Source organism: Lipophrys pholis (genome assembly GCF_963383615.2).
Source record: "Lipophrys pholis genome assembly, chromosome: 5".
NCBI classification, from domain to species: Eukaryota; Metazoa; Chordata; class Actinopteri; order Blenniiformes; family Blenniidae; genus Lipophrys; species Lipophrys pholis.
Window position 1 is genome coordinate 16,677,607 of NC_137628.1, and position 19,162 is coordinate 16,696,768.

Sequence of the window (19,162 nt, forward strand, 5' to 3'; positions counted from 1 at the left end):
GGGCAGAAGGCTTAACTCCTGAATTTATTCCAAAACAGACTCCTCATTAACGCAAAAGCTCCCTCTTGCGATTCTTCACTGTCGTGTCATGGATGAAACCATCTGAATTTGCACTTTTTTAATCCAATGATTGTGCCCATGGGTGTCTGTGTAGGTTTCCATTTGCACCTTTTGGCTCCTATGAGAGAACGAATTTATTAATCGGCACGCTCGACTACAGTTCCTGCTCTCTCATAGAGGCTGAATGAGAACATGAGCCATCTGAATCCGGTCTCTCCTCTCATATAATTCACTTCATGTCTTTGCAGAAAAAAGTATTTATATATACTGTATATATATATATATATATATATATATATATATATATATATATATATATATATATATATATGAGAATGGAGAGTGGAGAATGATATATATATATATATATCATTCTCCACGAGTATTATCTGTTGTTCCACCCAGATATAGGCGCCTCACATCAAGGGTGATATGATAGCCTAAAATCACTTTCAGAGTGGCACATATTTTTACCCCTGAACTGCCCACCCTGTCTCCAGCATTGCTCTTGTGTTTGAGTTGGCTTGTTTGTAATTTGTGTAATGAAGTAGTGGATCAAATCCTTCCAGCCAAATATTCTCCACTGCCGTGAGTTAGGTGGTGAGTTCTGTGGTTTCCACATTGAGTGCCAATCCTCCTGTGTTATTTCTATCCTTAATTATTTTTCCCCATTTAGTTTTAATGTATTCAGTGTGATTACCTTTCAGGTTATGGAGGCTTTGGTACAGTCCGAAAATCTTTTTTTTTTTTTTATAGGCTTCAGTCAGAATTTCGATCACTGCATTGTCGTCCTTGGACTTTCATAGTAATCTCTCTAAAGTTTTTTATTTTCTAGTTTAAATTCCTCATTTAATTCTTCAAAGATTTTAAATGTTTTGCCCTGGACAAGCGCAACAGTGCAGTGGTGATTTTGTCATTCCATAGTTTGAATCCATCATCATTAGTTCCCAGTTTAAAATCTGGGTCCAAGGAATTCCAGAGTCCAAAAAGTTCCAGAAATCAAGAGTTTACTGTCACTTTCCATACTATATTCTTTAACCATTTCTCCCCAGACACTCAATGTTCAAATGATAATTTAGTTTTTGCTGCCTTGATGTAGTTTGGTCCACTTTTCTCCCAATATTGTTTGGATATGGTCGTCTTCTATGCTGCACTATGCTCCACCTTCCATGGCATAGAGGGCAGCAAGCACATACCAAGAATCTCACTTGTGCAGCATCGAAGTGTTCTTTTAAGTTGACTACCGACAGTCCACCCTCATCTTTATTTCATTGACGTGACCATATATATTAATTTGCCTGAATTGCATTTCAGGGATAACGTTTGGAATGGATTGAAACAAATACAGAAGTCTTGGTAGCATTTTCATTGTAAGAATGATAAATACAGACCATCGTCTGATATCTTTGTGAATGTTAACATTAAGTTGGTTATAGCTTTGATTGAAGGTCTTAGTAGGTTTTTTGGTTATTAACACTCCTGGGCATTTAATTGTTTTTGTTTCCCAGTACATTTTATATTTCTCTCTAATTTCTGGTATTAAGGGAGTAATTGAAAGAAATAATTTGAAGCTTTGTTATATTTAATTTATAGTCAACTGGCCAAAGTCCTCAAGAATTATCATTAAGTTAGGAAAGGTCTGGTCTGGGCTCTGAAGAAACGTGATTACCTCGTCTGCAAACAGCTTTATGACATGTTCTTGTTTTTCTATCTTCATCACTTTTGAATTCTCACTTTGTCTACTAGTTGGCAAATAAAGATGGAGTCAGGCAACAACCCTGATGGGTCCTGCGATGTAAAGTAAATCCGTCTGTTAAATGGACATTTATTTTAATCCCGGCTGTGGGTTCCTGATAAAGTGGTTTGATGTCTTGTATTGACTGTTTATGGAATCCCAATCTCTCTAGGACCTGATATAGAAATTTCCAACCCGCAGCAGAAAAGTTATGATTTCTCAGTAAATGATTTTCTCCGAGTGTGGAGGTCAGATATGATAGAGAGAGACCACAAACTATCGTTCTATAAATCCTGCAGGATTAACTTTAGAATTAGAAAACAGGTGGATGTACTATCGTGCATTTATAATGCGTTTTCTGTGATGGAATTAGTTTTTTAGTGGTCAGCATTCAATAAGTTGTAACTGTGCCAGTTGAGGTCATAAGATCAGTTTATAAGATCCGTCTTGGGAAAGAATGCAAAATAAGTGGCCAGCATTGTGGAACTGGCCTGGAGCGTCACCACGTGAAATGTAAAAATGTAAATGGAGAAAGTAACTGCAAAGTTTTCAGTATGAGTAACTGATGTCCAACTTTGCCCACGAGAGATTGCACTGGTTTTTTGGAGAATAGCGGACAATCCAACACTAACTGAAGTTTAATGGCCAGTAAGCAATCTGCTTCCACTTGTTCTGTGTAAATACTTCTAATCTTATCTGTGTGGTCCTAATAATTAAGATCAGATTGGAGCAAGTGCCGTAACCCTGTTTATTATCCTGTCAGATTCCATGTAAATGGCCCACCTCGTTTCTTCCTACTGTCAAAGCTTTGTCATATTTCATTCCAGAGTTATGGAAAAAAATTAAATGGAAAAATTATGCCAAAGCACAACTGCTCAAAACAGGAGACAATGCAGCCACATCGCAGAAACGAAAAAAAAAAAAAAAAACAAGAAAAAAACACTCTGCTCATCTGTTCTTCATCGAACTCTGAACAAAGACAGTTTCACAAGAAACACAACAAGCTGGATTAGTCAAGAAAACAAATCCATCTTCAAAACAGGTGGGCTTTCAGGTAAAACTGGACGTGGGACCACGTCCGCCTCTCAGGTACATGTAGAATGAAAAGATAATGTATAAACATGCCCAGCAGTTTTCATTCAGGGTTCAAGTAAAATGGACAATCTGTTCTATCAGTCGGATCGAATTCAATCAGATATAATAATAATAATAATAATAATAATAATAATAATAATAATAATAATAATAATAATATAAACACCTAAACACAGTTACTGAGACCCAGAACTGAACCGTACGTGTACAACAAGATCAGTGATACATAAGAGAAAGGTTGCGATCTTATTCATCGTGAAAAAGCATTTGCATCAAAGCGTTCAAGCTACAGGCTGCATAAATTGTGCGTTCTGAGAAGTGCAAGATGGTACCAGCGTCGGTCTGAAGAGAGTTGTTTTCTTCCACAATTTTTCTGACTGTTTTTTGAGAAAGATCAAATTGGGCTCGAGGTGACCCCGACACAAGGACATCCCCTCGTGCCTTAAGTCCACATTGAATGATTTGAATCAATGAATTTGTCCTTCCATTACTTGAAAGTGAAGTGATATGTATCATCAGTGTACAGCTATTTAGATAGGACCAACAGTCGTGCTAAAGTACCTTTCGCTTCCTTAAAAGACGGTCCGGGCTTGTGAAAAGTGTGTCAATGGACTAATTTCGATTTCTCCCTTCTTTCATTAGTTTTATTACTCTGCAGTTCACCTTCTCTCTCTGGGTGAACACTCACTAAACTTGTTCCTTGGGTTTTCTTCTGCTCTGGTGACTTAGTTTAATTTCTTTTTTTTAGTTTTCATTTGTAAAATAGTTCTAATGGTTGCCAAGCTAATATCAATGCTAAAGCAATGATTAAACAAAGTATACACACTGAAGTGAACTAGCCACTTTACTTTTTTGGTCATTACTGTATCTTCTTAAAACTAAGGCTGCAGATTTTAATTTGTCGTAATTCACCACTTATTAATAATCATGATGAATATCTAATGTGGTTATTCATGTTGCTGTATTGCATTAAAATTGTCAAAATTTATTTCAATGTCACAAAAAAATAAAGGTGTGCTTGCGTTCTCACATTCATCCCAAACAATGGCTCTTATGTTTTGGTTCTAGCAAACGGTTAACAAACAGATCGACATCTGTAGTTTGTGGAGGTATGCTTTGCACCGGGGACAACCACCATCTGTCGTCTCTGAAGCATCTGTTGACTGCAGCAGTCGTAATATAAATGTAAACAATCTACATCAGAAAAGTAAACGATGAAGTAGTAATGACACCTGTAATGATAGTTATAGTCATGCAAAAGTGTGAAAATATTCAAATGGTGGTTGCATAACAATGATTATGTATGTTTGAATATAGGCCATCTATACGGTATATCAATTACAAGCCTATATTATACCTCTGGTTTGACATGTTAATAAAATTAAACATGCTTTCATTAATTTCTACTTTTTTTTTTTCTTTAAGAGCAAAAAAAAAAGAAAAATTAAAACTCATCTTTAAATGAGCTTTTCAAACACGCCACTCACAAAGCAATAATCCTGCTTTCAGATGTATTTTTAATGTGTACTTCTCTGCCTGCAGAACGCCGGGATGCTGTTTAAAATCCGAGTGGTGGGTGGATCAGCCTCCTATAACTACCTGTCCCCGCAGGACAGCAGGCCGCTGCACCATCCTGCTGTTGACAGGTGGGAAACGTGCACGCACATAGAAATGTCAATAAACACATACAGATTTTCCCACCTGCATAGAGACTCATACAGATGCATTTGTGATAGCAAAAAAAAACAAACATCCAACACACATATATAATATACCAACGACATCCTACACACGAACACACTCACACGTGCAATACATGTTCCATATGGCTGTGTTTTTTAAATGAGCTGGAGGAGGAAGCACTATCACAAGTCAGACTTTATTCCTTCATTTCGACACAAGTAAAACTAGTGATCGCTGGCTTCTAGATTTACTTCTTTGAATACACAAATGCATTAATACTGAGCTGCAGCAGGCAGGATACTTTGGGCCTTATACAAAAAGCTGCCGCTCTTTTCAGAAGCGAACTAATATGATTATAATGTACATCAGTGACGATGAGCCTTTTGTTTCTTGTGTAATTAACAAGGTGCTTCAGGGAGCTCTCAGATGTTTCTCTATTCAGCTGCAGGGAAGGTCAGGCTTCTCTCAAAGGAGCAAGAAATGAGATCAAATTTGAGCGTGTGTGTGTGTGTGTGTGTGTGTGTGTGTGTGTGTGTGTGTGTGTGTGTGTGTGTGTGTGTGTGTGTGTGTGTGTGTGTGTGTGTGTGTGTGTGTGTGTGTGTACAATCTTCCATGTGGCTGAAACAACTAACCAAACAGACTCTCATTTAAGATTCACATGTGACTTTGCTTACTGCATGCATGACTGTTGACCTTTAACACAGAGGCCAACAAGGGTATTGATATCAGTACAGAAAGTTTTCAGGCACCATTGTGTCCAAATCCACACATCATCTTTCTCCTTTATCCAGCTATTCTATTAAGTATTATCTATTTTTATCTATTAATGACAAAATACACAGGGCCACAAACACCTACAGACAATTTAGAGTCACAGGTTTACCTTACAAACCTGTCTTTGGATTGTGGGAGGAAGCTGAACCACCTAGAAGAAAGAAATCTCGTCACAAACACTGAGACGCACCAACACATCACTGAGCACCTCAGGAGCTTGTATGACTGGGCTTTTAAAATACGGTTTCATTTCTAATTCATAGAGACACTCAAACCTGAGCTGCTTTTTACCTCCCTTTTTTATCATGGCATTTGAGAATAATCAAGGTTTCACTTTAGGCACTTTGGTTGCAAGTATAGAAAATCTGTGGCAGAGCACATCTCAAGATGGCTTTATTCTTATTGAAATAATGTTTTCTTCATCAGACTCGGGGTCATGCAGTCCTCCCTATAGATATAGGCAATGCACACACTGAACAGTTCCATCACAGAGGCAGTCACAGGCACTCATTTTCACTCACATTCTAGACCCACAACAGAGACCAAAATATTTCAAATTACACAAAGTTTTCTGACGACAAGCAAAAACGACGCACAAAGAAACAGCTGAAAAGTTTTTAGTATTTAGGCCAACGTTTTAGTGGCAATATAGCACATAAATACATCACATGGAATGGTGTGAGTGTTTTCAGATTCATCTACTCCGGGGGCTGCTTTCAAAAATGAGCAGATTCCCTCTCTAAAAATGCTGGCAGCATGTGGACGAAACACACACACAAAAAAACCTGACTACCTTTAAAGAAAAGTACACATAGAAAATCCTCGCAACTGCCGATTCCACCAAGAAAAACCGCCAAGCCCATCCGGACTCGAATTGAGGATTTCCTCACTGTGAGGTGAGAGTGCTAACCACTGCACCATTCGTGTGGCCCAAAAAATAGTGCAATATCTAGTGGTATAACATTTCACTGAACTCATGGTTCAGTTCCAACCTCAGTTAAGAAAAAAACTAAAGAACTGAGTTGGCTTTTCATTTGTGTTGTTTTTTTCTTTTTTCTTTTTTTGTTGTGTGCCATATTTACATTTAAGTTATCAAATGATGATGACACTGGAATACATGGAATTTATAACCAATATATATATTTCTGAAATGAATTTTGTGTAATTATAAATATGGCAGGTATGACATTTACAGGCCTTTATACAAGGACATATGTATTTACAGATGTTAACAACAGCGCAGGACTTTACCTGTGTGCAACATGTGATTATAACGTGTGTCATGTGACTTTCACTGTTGACGGGTGAAAATCAATTCAGATTTTTCAAAATGTTGTGTTTAACGTGTTTGGTCCCGTCATTGTGAGTGATTTTATTGTCTATTTTATTCCCTCCTGCGGAAGAAAGAATTCACAATCTGGTCATGAGCAATTGTAGTGTAAGCTGTTATTTTAGTTTCTATGGAGCTCCTCCACTTTTTCTGCCAGCTGTCAAAAAAATAAATAAAATAAAATAGGAAAAATAATAACTGTTACATGACTCTTATCACTTGTGGTGGAAAATCCAGAGTGTGGACAATCCCTCGTAGGAGCCTCCTTTATACCAATGATTAAGAAGGCTATTTAGATGATTTGTGGACTAATTATTTGGACAACTTAATGTTTCACAACTTTTGTTGGGTTTTTCTTTCTGGTGTTTGAGATTGCAGACTTGTTTCTTTTTTTTTTTCTTTTTTATTAAAACATTCTCAAATTCACTTGCTCGTGAAAGCTGATTTGATTGGGTTGAGTTTGCAGACGACTGGAATATTTAAGAAAGGGAGACAATAGTATAGCATTAGCAATAGCATTAGTTTATCTAAAAATGGAAAATTTGAGAATTACAGCTATTAGTAATCAAATGTAGACCAATGAGATGTATTATCTTGTCAAGAAAATAAATACCCAAAGTACAGATACCTCAAAAATAAATCTAATTATATCAAAGTTCAGCCTCTGCAGCACACTTATGCAATTATATGCAGAGAACATCATGTTCCTAGTGAACAGTGTGAAAACTGCTCATATTGAGATTCAGTCAACATGTGGTGATGATGGAAGTCTCCCGACTGCTTCAAAAGCACGCCTTCAAAAGTAATGACCCTGAATCGTAACATGACTCCAACACATCACTTGTAATTCATCATCTTCTCGGAACAACTAAAAACCCCTACTGATAGCATTTAGCATTTATAAATGAAACGCTTTGGTGCTCTCCCTTCCTTATTGAATGCTGATGCTGTTTAATTTGAAATTTCCCCCTCCTGAGATCAGAGCAGCGAAGCCAAGCTGGGATTTGTACACGCTGGTCTCCGCGGTAAAGCCAGGCTTCATCTCTCGCCCCTCTGTGGACTCCTACTGCATCTGAGAGTATGAAAGTGAAATGAAATAAACCCAAAAAGTGGAAACTTTCAAAGGAGCTTTGTCGCTTAGGCTGTATTGTCTGTGCATTTTTTTGCATTTGTTGGGTTAAAGCTTTTGAAAATGGTGTGAGGATGTGTGTGGATGGAAAGGAAAGTAACCTGGTTGTTTCTCTTTCTGTAGAGCTCTAAAATTCTGTGGCCCGGGGGGACCTCCTCATGTGAAGCTGGTTATTGAGTGGGAACATAGTTCTAAGGAGTGGTAAGCATTATCCACAGGTATAGATGCCTGTAGCGTAAATCAAAGCACATGTTGTCCAAACATGCACACAGAGCCTATCAACTGTCATAAAAAGCCTTCCTGTTTTTGATTTAAAATGCTCAGATCCGAAACCGGACACAGATTCTCTCTTTCTCTGTGAAATGACTCAAACTCAGACTGTAGTCACAGTCCTGCCACTGAATGGAGATAACAAAATGTGTGTGTGTGTGTTTTTTTTGTTCCTTCAGTCTGTTTGGCAGCATCCAGGAGGAGGTGGTGAAGGATGCAGAGAGCGTGAGGAACCAGCAGCAGCAGCACCTTCAGCAGCACAGCTGTACCTTGGATGAGTGCTTCCAGCTGTATACCAAAGAAGAACAGGTGAGAGAGAAAAAGACATGATTGTCGGGACTGCAGGACTCACCTGGTAAACCCAGCCATTTACGTACCTACTTAAGAATCCCATTAAAAAATACAGCCGTGACCTAAAATGCACGGAGAGATTTACCTCAGGTTATATATTACAACACTTTGAAATTGCTGAGCTAATGGAAGATCAGCAGACAGTAGCAAATGTAGACAGTGTAGATAAGAGGAAAGGCAATTTACCAGGATAAGTGGTAACCTGTCAATGTTCAAAAATGCATGCAGGATAAAAGCAGTTTGTTCTTATGCCTTTGTCAGTCTGCCTGTTTTGCTTAGTTTTACCTATTCAGTCTCTGTCTAGTTTCACCGTAAAATAATAATGAGAATGTATAATGTCCTTGTGGCGGCGAGGCAGCGCACCTGATTCACATCAGGCGCTTAATCACCTGTCTGCCCATAAAGGAGGAGCCGCCCATACAGGCAGGAGAGCCAGAAAGAGGTTGTGTGTGTTTTTCAGTTTTTGGTTTGATTTAATTTAATACAAGAATGGTGGTTTTTGGAACCTCTAACTCTGTGCCTCTGATGGTGGCGTGCACAACTGCCACAATCCTCTTCATGTTGCGCTTTTCAATCACATGGTTACAAATTATTTTAAAAAGAAAACAAGGCCGTTTAAAACAGCAAAACAGTGGAAGTCAAATTATGGTTTTCTAACAGGAATGCAAAGAAAAATTCTTATTAGTCTGCCTAATATTTTCAGGTGATGAAGTGACTACTCATGAGTTTGGTTAAAAAAACACAACCAGAGACGCATACTCCCTTTTTGAACCCATAAGAACAAGAAGAAAATTCGGCAGTGACGTCAGCCAGCAGCAGAAAAAAAAAGCTTTTTCGGCAGGACTGTTCATACTCCGATAAGAAGCTGCCGAACTCGCAGGCCACGCCCCCTCGCAGCAGGCACAAGTCTGTGAAGTGGCGTTTAAACTTTTCAACTGCACAGTTTATTTCTGGCCTCCAGTGCTTTCAGAAATACATTTCTCTGAACTTTTTCAGTTATAAAAAATTTTTTGTCCGAGCGCGATGTTAGTCCAGTTTTAACTACAGGAGCTGACAGCTGTTCGTGATGCGTTCAGGTGCATCACGTCAGTCTACACTCCGACATTTTAACGAGCTGCGGCGCTGGTACAGTAGCGCTGTTACAAGCTAAATATGATTAAAATATTATCGATAGTCATGAGCGAACTAGAATACGCATGCGCAGCACACGGCAGTGCAGAAGTTTCGGCAGTGTGGCTCCTACAGAGTTCGGCCAGGGTGGTTGGCACAGCCGAAACAAATTTGTTCGGCCAGAAGGAGCTGGCCGAAGGAAATGACGTCATTTTGTTCGACAGGACCCCGCATTGCCGAACTTTCGTCTTGTTCTTATGGAGTATGAAGAGGCCTTTAGATAGCAGAAGGAGTTGAAGTTCTTCTCAACAGAGAAGTCATAAAATCTTAAACTCAGTTTTACAACTCAAAGAGAGACAGTGGAGTTTCTCCATTGCACATTAAAAGCTGTACTGAACCATTCTGAATTGGCTGTGTTCTTCATATGTTCGGTGATACTTTGGAAAGTTTGTGGGGGGGGTATGGTTCATTTGGCAGTGCGGGTCATCTCAGTCTTGCAGGTTTGATCCCCTATTTGTTTATATGTGTCTGCTTGAGCAAGACACTGAATCCTAAACCGCTTCAAATGCATGAATTTGCAAGGCAACCTCCATCAGTGTGTGGAAGTGAGAGTGTGTGCATGAATGGGTGAATATGACTCATATTATAAAGTGCTTTGAGGATAGTTAGTCATTGGAAAAGCACTATATATATCAATGAACTCAATGTTCACCAACAAAACAAAAAAAATCAAGTTTAGAAATGTGACTGATTTCATAATCTCAATCACCTTGTTTTAATGTATTTCCTTGTAAAGCATTGCAAATGCAATTGTCTTGTGTCTGAATGGTGCAATATGAATAAATCTGTCCAGTAAAACACTCTGCTTTGCAGCTGATATCGGTTTAGCCTGGGCTGAATGTGACCAACAGCTGTGTATCATCTGCAAACGCCATAGAAATTAATTGCATGATTCCTCAGAAGATACCCCAGGTGAAACATGCATGTAGTGAATGACAGCGAGCTTGAATCTGACCCCAGGGGAATGACATTGAGGAGGAACCGGAGGACAAAATGCAATCACTGTCTATTCCCCTGCTGCGCCATCTGTTCGGATCCCTTTGTTCCATTTGGTTTTGTTTCTGCTGGAGTTTCTGGACTGACCGCAGCAAGTAACAATCACTTTTGATTTGAATGTGCTCTGCTTGTCCTTTATCCTCACGTGAGAACACGTTATGTGTATCTCTGTACGTCTATGTTTTCTTATCTTTCAGTTAGATTGCACCACTCACAAGAAAGTATGCGACATGCATGTTACTGCGTTTTCCACATTACCGTGTTTTTGTACTTACAGCAAAGTGCATTAAAGTAATCTTGTGTGGAGTGCAGGGTAAAGCATCAGTTTGCATTATTATACAACATAGAGAAGGAGATAAAGCAAGTAAACCACATGAAAATGACTTCACATTACAAGAAAGTAAATATAAAATCTATTTTTCTTGACAACATATTAATTAGGAGCTATACAAAATATGATGTTAACGCCATGAGGCTAGTAAGACTGTACAGGAACAGAATAACGTCCACATAACAATATGTGTGAATTTAATGAGAAGACCTAAACACCCTGCAGATCCTTCTATTTACTCTTTTATTTCTGATTATTGAAGAGGTGAAAATAACATCAAATCGAATGTGTTCCATTAAGATGTGATTATCTATTTGAAAATATGGTGTTCTCAAGTTTACTTGTACTTTTGTTGTGTATTAGAAGTTTCTGATAGCTCATTAGATACATCTAAAGAGAATTAACACCGACAAATACAAAGCCACGGTCGGGTTCAGGAGAGAAATTCACCTCACGCAGTGTTCATGGAAAGACCGAGGGTAACCGGCATAAATTATAGACATGAATCAGTTCATTAGCAGAAATCCTGTGTTAACATCCTGGCAATTATTAAATCTGAGCGACTAATAAAGTTGTAGACAGTAATCACTTGTTTCGGATTCCCTCATTTTTATAAACGTGGGATATAATGTTACTGAGTGAGCTTACTTACATCAGTATATCAAATAGAATTCTCAAAGTTTCGGACCTTCTAGGTTCAATGGTCCTTAATCGTTACAGCTTTTTAACAAACTTTTTATTTAACTTAAAACCTTACTTCTCTCATTGTGAGCTATATATATATCTGAGATTATGGAACAAGGCGGCGGTATTTGTTAGTGTTTGTATTCCCTGATGACGGTGCTTTTTCACCAGAATAACTGTAGGCTTTGGGGGGATTCTTAAAGTAAGTACAAGAAATACTGCAATGGAAACTGATGATATGACTGTGTAAGATGGGCAATCGCTGCATTTAGTTAGAAACATGTATGGATGCTGGATATATCCGACCTGAAAAGACTCATTTTGACAATACAAGCTCTGTAAAGGAGAAAAAAGTATTTTGAAGTATCTGTTTGGAGCATTCGGCTTTCAGTTCAAAAACTGATTGTTTGGCATGAGTTTGTCAAATTAAGAGAAACTATCTTAAGAAAAAAAAAAAGTCAATAGAAAAGCAGCTACATAAAGTTGTAACAGGGCGATTTTGCAGATTCTTGAAGTGATATTCCAAGTCCTGAAGAAAAGTTAGACAGAATGTTCTCTTTTGCCAGGGTTTTTCTCTTCTACATCACCCAAAAGGATTGCTTTTTGAAGCAAGGAGCACCTCCATGTTATGGTCTGTCTAATTCAGGAGCCCACTCATCTTTGCAGGTCGCTTCAGGTCCCAGGACTTTTTTAAGTTGCCTTGCACGTACAGCGTTTTTAAGATTTCACTCACGAATTGAGAAATTATGCGGTTAGGGGGTAGTTAGTGTGGGATTCACATGAAAGCTTTAGTTTGCCTTTCCCAAAGCTGAGACATGCTTGTGGTTATTGTGCTGTGGTGAAATACAAACTCTTAAAAATGTCAATGTCCTGACAGCTGTCCCACCTGACAGTCCCGAATCACACTATTCCCACTTACATGATCAGCAGTTGGCAAGGTTTTCCATCAAGCAATGCTCTTTTTGTGCTCAAACAGCTTCACTAATTGAGGCCAAAAGGTTGAGTTTGACCTACGCCAGCTCACGGGATTTGTCTTTCTTAAATATCGATGTTACTTGACAGCCTTCACCTTGTGTGTGTCGTGGTGCCAGTCAATGTGTCACAGTGGAGCTGAGGGGAGGCTGGATGGAGAAAGGCTGAGGCAGTACGAGAATGTTATCCAACAGAACAAGGACACACAAAGACGGGACGGCTGAAGCACAGATTAACTGATAACCAGAACGCAAGAAACAAGTCAAACGACCGGAGCAAACAACAAATTGAGCTGCTGGTGTATGTTGCAGATTTTTGTATTGAAGAATGACGTGAGAAAAATCACAGTAAGAGGTTGTATGTAGATGAGGTGGCAGAGAGTCGGAGCGGATGGAGCAGCTTGTTGACCAGGGAGAACAGGGCGCTGGTGATCCCCGCTCCAGAGCTGATCAGACCAGTATCGTATCTGGATTTAGCTGCAGAGAGGGGGTCTTTATAATGAAGAATGTAGTTGTGGTACAGTGCTTTGTGAATGGTGAGTCCAGTTTTCTTGTGGAAACACTCCAATTGACAGCCCTTTACTTTGAGTAAATTTACTCAAAGTAAAGGGCTGTCAACTGGAATGTAGTACACCGCACATGTAGTTGTGCGGTGTACCAAGGAGCGGAGTGAGTGAAGGAGGTCACGGAGAGATTTGTTGTAGGTAGACACCAGCTCATCAGGGGAGGTAGAGAGCTATGTGGTGGGCAGTGAGAATGTTGATGTTGATATTCTTGATGTTACAGAAGTCAACAAGTGACGACAATCAGACACTCAGGTGAAAGACATCAAGGAGGGGAACGGCAATCAGACACGGGCAGGGGAAGTCAAGGAGCCTCCACAGTTGCCATTCACTGCTATTAATTTCAAACTGTAGATATTGTGAGGTCAATCATCAGTCAATCACTCTGAGTTGTCACCAGAAGAAATGAAAAAATATATCAAGCTCTGAAAGTACCATCAGCCTATAGTGCCAACTCTTAACTCCCCCTACAAATCCTAATGAATCAACAACTAATGACTTTGGGTGACGTGCTGGGTTTTGTTGCTTGAATTTGGGTGACCGTGACTCAGTGGTAGAGTCAGTCGTCCAATAACCAGAGGGTCCCAAGTCATTGTCGTTGTGTCCTTAGGCAAGACACTTTGAATGAGTATGAATGGTGCATGAATGTTGGTGGTGGTCGGAGGGGCCGTTGGCATAAAATGGCAGCCACGCCTCTGTCAGCATGCCCCAGGGTACCTGTGGCTACAACGTAGCTTATCACCACCGGTGAATGAATAATGGTCAGTTTTCAGAGAAGAAAACATGCTATAGAAGTAATGTCCATTTCCCATTTTACCATTGACTGTGGAAGAGGGCATCAATAGAAGACCACATCCTGCTCACTAGTCATTGTGCTGAAAATGTGTCGGGTTAAATTTTGATTCAATTTTCGTTTCATTTCATCTTAGAATATAGAAATGTTGGCAAAGGTTTCAAGGGTTTCCTGTTGATATTATACTGATATATATTAGGACAGTTTTCCCATGCTGTTCATGGTTTTATTCAGACTGTTTAACCGCATGTGGTAACATTATTATTTAAAAAATAAAACACAGCTGTTATTGTAACCTGTGGCTTTGAGCTAAACACACAATCACATTCTGAATTCATTCTCTGTTGGAATGATATTTTTAGACTTCATGATCTGCCCACAGCTGGTCAAAAAAATATGTTATTGTAATTTACACATGGAGAGCAGACCTGGTTACCTGACAGCTCTGTACTCAGAGCCGACATTCTTTACTCTCCACATGCAGCGCCTTCAAATTGAATTGGTCCAAACGCACATACACTAAAGCAAAATGATTCCATGCAACTTGGTGTATTCTACCATGTTATCTCACTGTGGAGACAGCAATTATCTGCTTTCTCTTCAGATGACACTTGATAGCAAAACACCTCTGAAAGGACATGTTGCAGTGAAAATGTCTTTTTCTTTTTCGTTTTCATGGCACCAATCAAAACAGAGCTCTGGGTTTGGGCCACAGGAGCTGATTACAGAGGCAGCCACAAGACAGGTGTGGGCTGGGGTTAACTGATGATCTATGAGGGAAGGGTTTGTTATGTCTGGTGGGGCGGTGCAACGCTGGTCAGATCTCCTCAGTCACACTGACAAGCTACCCAGACTTCCTATTAGGCTGGAGTCTCTCTGTTTTGAGTATGCAACATATTCCCTTTGCCTGGCTAATCCCATGTCCTTGAGCTTTCAGAAACACTCTGCTTTATCAATTAAACTGTCTTTAAATTGCCTGTAGATGTATGGGTCTGGATGCGCAGGAGATTTTCTTTCTGTTTTAGACCTGCACTCCACTCTAAGCCATACATCGTCCATCTTCTATACCACTTTATGCTCCAGTAATGCGGGCGAGCGCCGTTCGCTCATCCATTTTCTACCTCAGTGATCTGACATTGCCAGTGAGAGAGAGAGAGAGAGAGAGAGAGAGAGAGAGAGAGAGAGAGAGAGAGAGAGAGAGAGAGAGAGAGAGAGAGAGAGAGAGAGAGAGAGAGAGAGAGAGAGAGAGAGAGAGAGAGAGAGAGAGAGAGAGAGAGAGAGAGAGAGAGGGAGAGAGGGAGGGAGGGAGGGAGGGAGGGACGGACGGAGGGACGGACGGTATCACTATATACAATCCTCAATAAGTTGAGAATTGTTGCTGCTGCTCCATTTCTTCTTCTTCTGTACTGTGCGGCCCCAGCTGGGTGTTGAGACAGTTATTAGTACTGATCATATTTGGTTTCTTTCTTGTCAACATCCTATGAAGTGATGTATTGAAATCCACAGTGGACATAAACATCCCTCCCTGCCTCCTGTGGAAGAAATGTCAGTTCAGGGCACCGCTCTCTGCAAATGCACCATGGTGACTTACAATCGTGGATATTTGCTGCTGCGACTACTCTGGGAAATTTACCACGATCCAGTAAACACCTGCCATCAATCATCATTCATGCCATCAATCAAATTAGCTTGATACCAATTTGACTGCTAACAACAGCTCATTTCCTCAGAATTCGTCAGTCACCTTATAATCAACATTATTTCAGCAGCAACACACAAGTACGCCTGCTTTTGTGGTAAATACTACTACAGCTGTGATTTTGATGTAGGTTGTTATAGTTCTTCACTTCGGGGTTAGATCTATTGAAACAGGCACATCTAATAGTACATTTCTATTCCACATGCAGCCGGAGAAAAGAAAACACCTGCGAGCTTGCACACACACACACACCTGCACACACACACACACACAAGGGTTGTTGATGCCGCTCCATTTGTCTGTCCAGCGAGTTCCAAATAGATGATGGGAATTGTCACTTCTTTACTTCCTATCAATTCATGTAATGTTGTTCATTTCTCCCCTGCATCCTGTTTTTCTTTCAACTGAACAAGTCTGGCTCCCTCCGGTTTCAAATCTTGCCTAACATGATCAGTACATACCTGTATACTGGCTGGTACCTGTGTACCAAACATTGAAGATCATTTGGTTTGTTTCCCTGAAGTGGCTATTTCCTACTTCATGAGTTTGCTTTTTCTGCATTGCCCATGCCCTCGTCTAATTTTATGGGACATCACACAAGGAACAAGCTGTAAGAACCTCCATAGCAGGGATGAGAGAAAAAAAACGACGTCCTTCAATCTCTGAGAAATGTGTTCTCAGAAAACACATTTCTCTGTTCTTGTGGCATATCAGCCAGAATCCTTGAATTGGACCTGGGGGAAATGATTAAAAAGATATGTATGCGGGAGCTTAGACCTTCAGGAGGCAGTGGCTCCAACTCCTACGACCCTATCTTATGTTGAGAAGGAAAGTCAGCGATGGACTTGTCATGACTTTTTATGATAATATAAAGATGTTTGAAGTCAGCCTGTGTTCTTAGAAGCGTAATTGAGTGACTCACGACTGAGCTCTGCAGACCTCGTGAGACATTACCAACCTTTATGACACATTTATTAGAATCAAGTGTGTTGGAGGAGGGAGACATTGAAATCACTTATACTGCGGCTCTTCAAGAGTATGAAGGTACTGCATTGAGATATAATTACCTTGCTGGAAATTTACATAAAAAGGACACTTAGCTTCTCCATGTGAAATTGTACTCAAAGTCACTTACAATGAAGGACTGTGGTATTATTTGCAAACAGCATTAGTTAATTCAAATCGAAAAACAATCGATTATCTTGAATTTCATAAAAAAAAAAAAAAAGAAAGAAAGAAACTGCAGAGAGACATGGATGTCCCAGACTGTATGTGAAAAGAGGAAAACAGTCAGGTTGATTGGTCATCTACGCTGAGGTAAACAGAACCAAAATTCCAAATGACTTATTCATTCATTTTCTTCCGCTTATCTGTTTCCGGTTGCGGGGGTGACAGTCTGAGCACTGTCACCCAGATCACAATGCACCATTTAAGAACCTTCCTGCAGGTGGTGAGCCCACGGGAAGGTGACGCCTGGCGTGGGACATGAACCAACTACCCTGAGATTGTGGGTCTCATGCTCTACCAACTGAGCTAGCCGGGGGACCCAAATGACTTATGGCATTTCCAATTTTCACAGTGTGTTATTGATATATTGAAGAATTGTATTATTTTTATTTATTTTTTTTTTGCGTGGCAACCTTGTAATTGTTTGTTGTACCTACCGATTCTAGCTCGCCCCGGACGATGCCTGGAAGTGTCCCCACTGTAAGCAGCTTCAGCAGGGTATGGTGAAGATGAGCCTGTGGACGCTGCCTGATATACTGATCCTCCACTTGAAGCGATTTCGACAGGTAGGACCGCTTTGGACTGTCAAGACGAGAATCAAGTCTCCGTTACATATTGTCTCCAAAAGGCTACACTCATTAATGTTTCTGTCAAGCAAAACATTGGGACAAATGCAAGGAAATGTTACCTGAAACAAATAAACATGTTTCATTTTGCAGCTGCCGAGCCAGAAAACAATTAATGCATGCCTTTACAAAGTCGTGTGAAATATTCAGATGTTGTCGTTTTAAAATAATGTTATTTTTTTGGACACGTTGGACAAACTATATGATATGAAACCTGAAAAGAAAAAAAATTATATACAGATACATCTCAAAAAATTTGAATATCATGAAAATGTTCAATGTTTTTTGTCCCTCAATTCAATAAGTCAAACCCATATATTATATAGGCTCATGACACATAGACTGAAATATTTCAAGCCTTAGTTTCTTGAAATGTTGATGATTATGGCTTACAGATAGTGAAAGCCCAAAATTCAGTGTCTCGGAAAATTTGAATATTGTGGAAAAGTTCAGTTTTGGAAAGTCATGGTGTCACATTCTAATCAGGTAATTAACTCAAAGCACCTGCAAAGGTTTCCTGAGCCTTTAAATGGTCAGTCTGACACCCTCCACACTCATTGACACCCTCCACAAGGAGGGTAAGCCACAAAAGGTCATTGCTAAAGAAGCTAGTTGTTCACAGAGTGCTGATCAGTTGAAAGGAAAGTCTTAATAATCAGATGGACCCGGGCCTCTTTGTACTGGGAAAATTGGGCCCCAAGGTCAAAAAGGTTGAGAACCCCTGGTGTAGAGGAAACATTTAAATGGGTCATATTAGACAGCTTTTCAACACTATGACATGGGTCTCGTTGGTTAGAAAATGTTGTATTCTAAGTGTATTTCCCCAAGTCTAGCTTGTCTTTGATTTTCACCCAATTGAATATATGAGCTGCTCAGAATCTGCTGTATGTGTGAGCTGGACTGGCTCCGCCCACACATGCTCATCTTGGGAAGAGGCAGAAGTACTTCCTCTCCTGGTGCCAGAGCAGAGCTGCCTACTTGTGGGAGGGTCAAAGGGAGGGCCTACCTTGTTTTTGGACTGGCTACACCCCCAATGACACTGTATAGGGTTTGATTAGGGTTTCAAAGTTATTCATTTCGCCATTCTGATGATATGTGTGAAATTTCAGCTCAGTATCTTCAGATTTAGAGGCGGTTCTGTAAATGTTGTAAATACACGATATGACTCAGCGTTCTTAGTGAATTGATTACAAAAGTATGCATTTCGGTAAGAAGTAAGGAGTAAGAACCTTTTTTTCATAGACAATAAAGGAGTGTTGTACACTGAACTGAACAATTTGCAATGGACTTCCAAAGTAAGCTGTTATTGTTAAGCTGTTCCATTAGTACATTTAATGTTTTTGGCAATGAAAGTTGTCAGTCTCTTTTTTCCAATAAATCACCCACAATATAATAAAAGTTCAAAATGGCCTGTGAGCCACCTCTTCATATTATTCAACTAAAGAAATATTTTTAAATGTTCATTTCAATGTTAAAAGGAATAGAATTATGGGGTACGATCAATGATTTATTGAGTTAGACTTTTTTGAACCATCCCAGTGCAGATGTTCTCAAAGAAATGATTGCCTGCAATTAACAAAGAAACGGACATTTCATACAAGACAGGCATTACAAGGACACTTCAACACAAGTGTTGGGCTGAATCAAACAACTGGCCACAGGTTTAGTACAATGT

The 19,162-nt window shown here is 39.7% G+C and overlaps 1 protein-coding gene across 2 annotated transcripts in view; it reads left to right on the forward strand.

Moving 5' to 3' along the window:
* usp43a (ubiquitin specific peptidase 43a) overlaps window positions 1-19,162 on the forward strand; it is a gene marked incomplete at its 3' end in the record, with an annotated part of 121,758 nt that overhangs the window by 89,784 nt on the left and 12,812 nt on the right. For both annotated transcript variants that reach the window (XM_080464622.1, XM_080464621.1), the window contains exons 9-12: window positions 4,433-4,536; window positions 7,930-8,007; window positions 8,256-8,385; window positions 17,308-17,427. In XM_080464622.1, coding sequence (XP_080320748.1) covers window positions 4,433-4,536; window positions 7,930-8,007; window positions 8,256-8,385; window positions 17,308-17,427 — 432 coding nt within the window. The remainder of the gene's footprint in view (window positions 1-4,432; window positions 4,537-7,929; window positions 8,008-8,255; window positions 8,386-17,307; window positions 17,428-19,162) is intronic.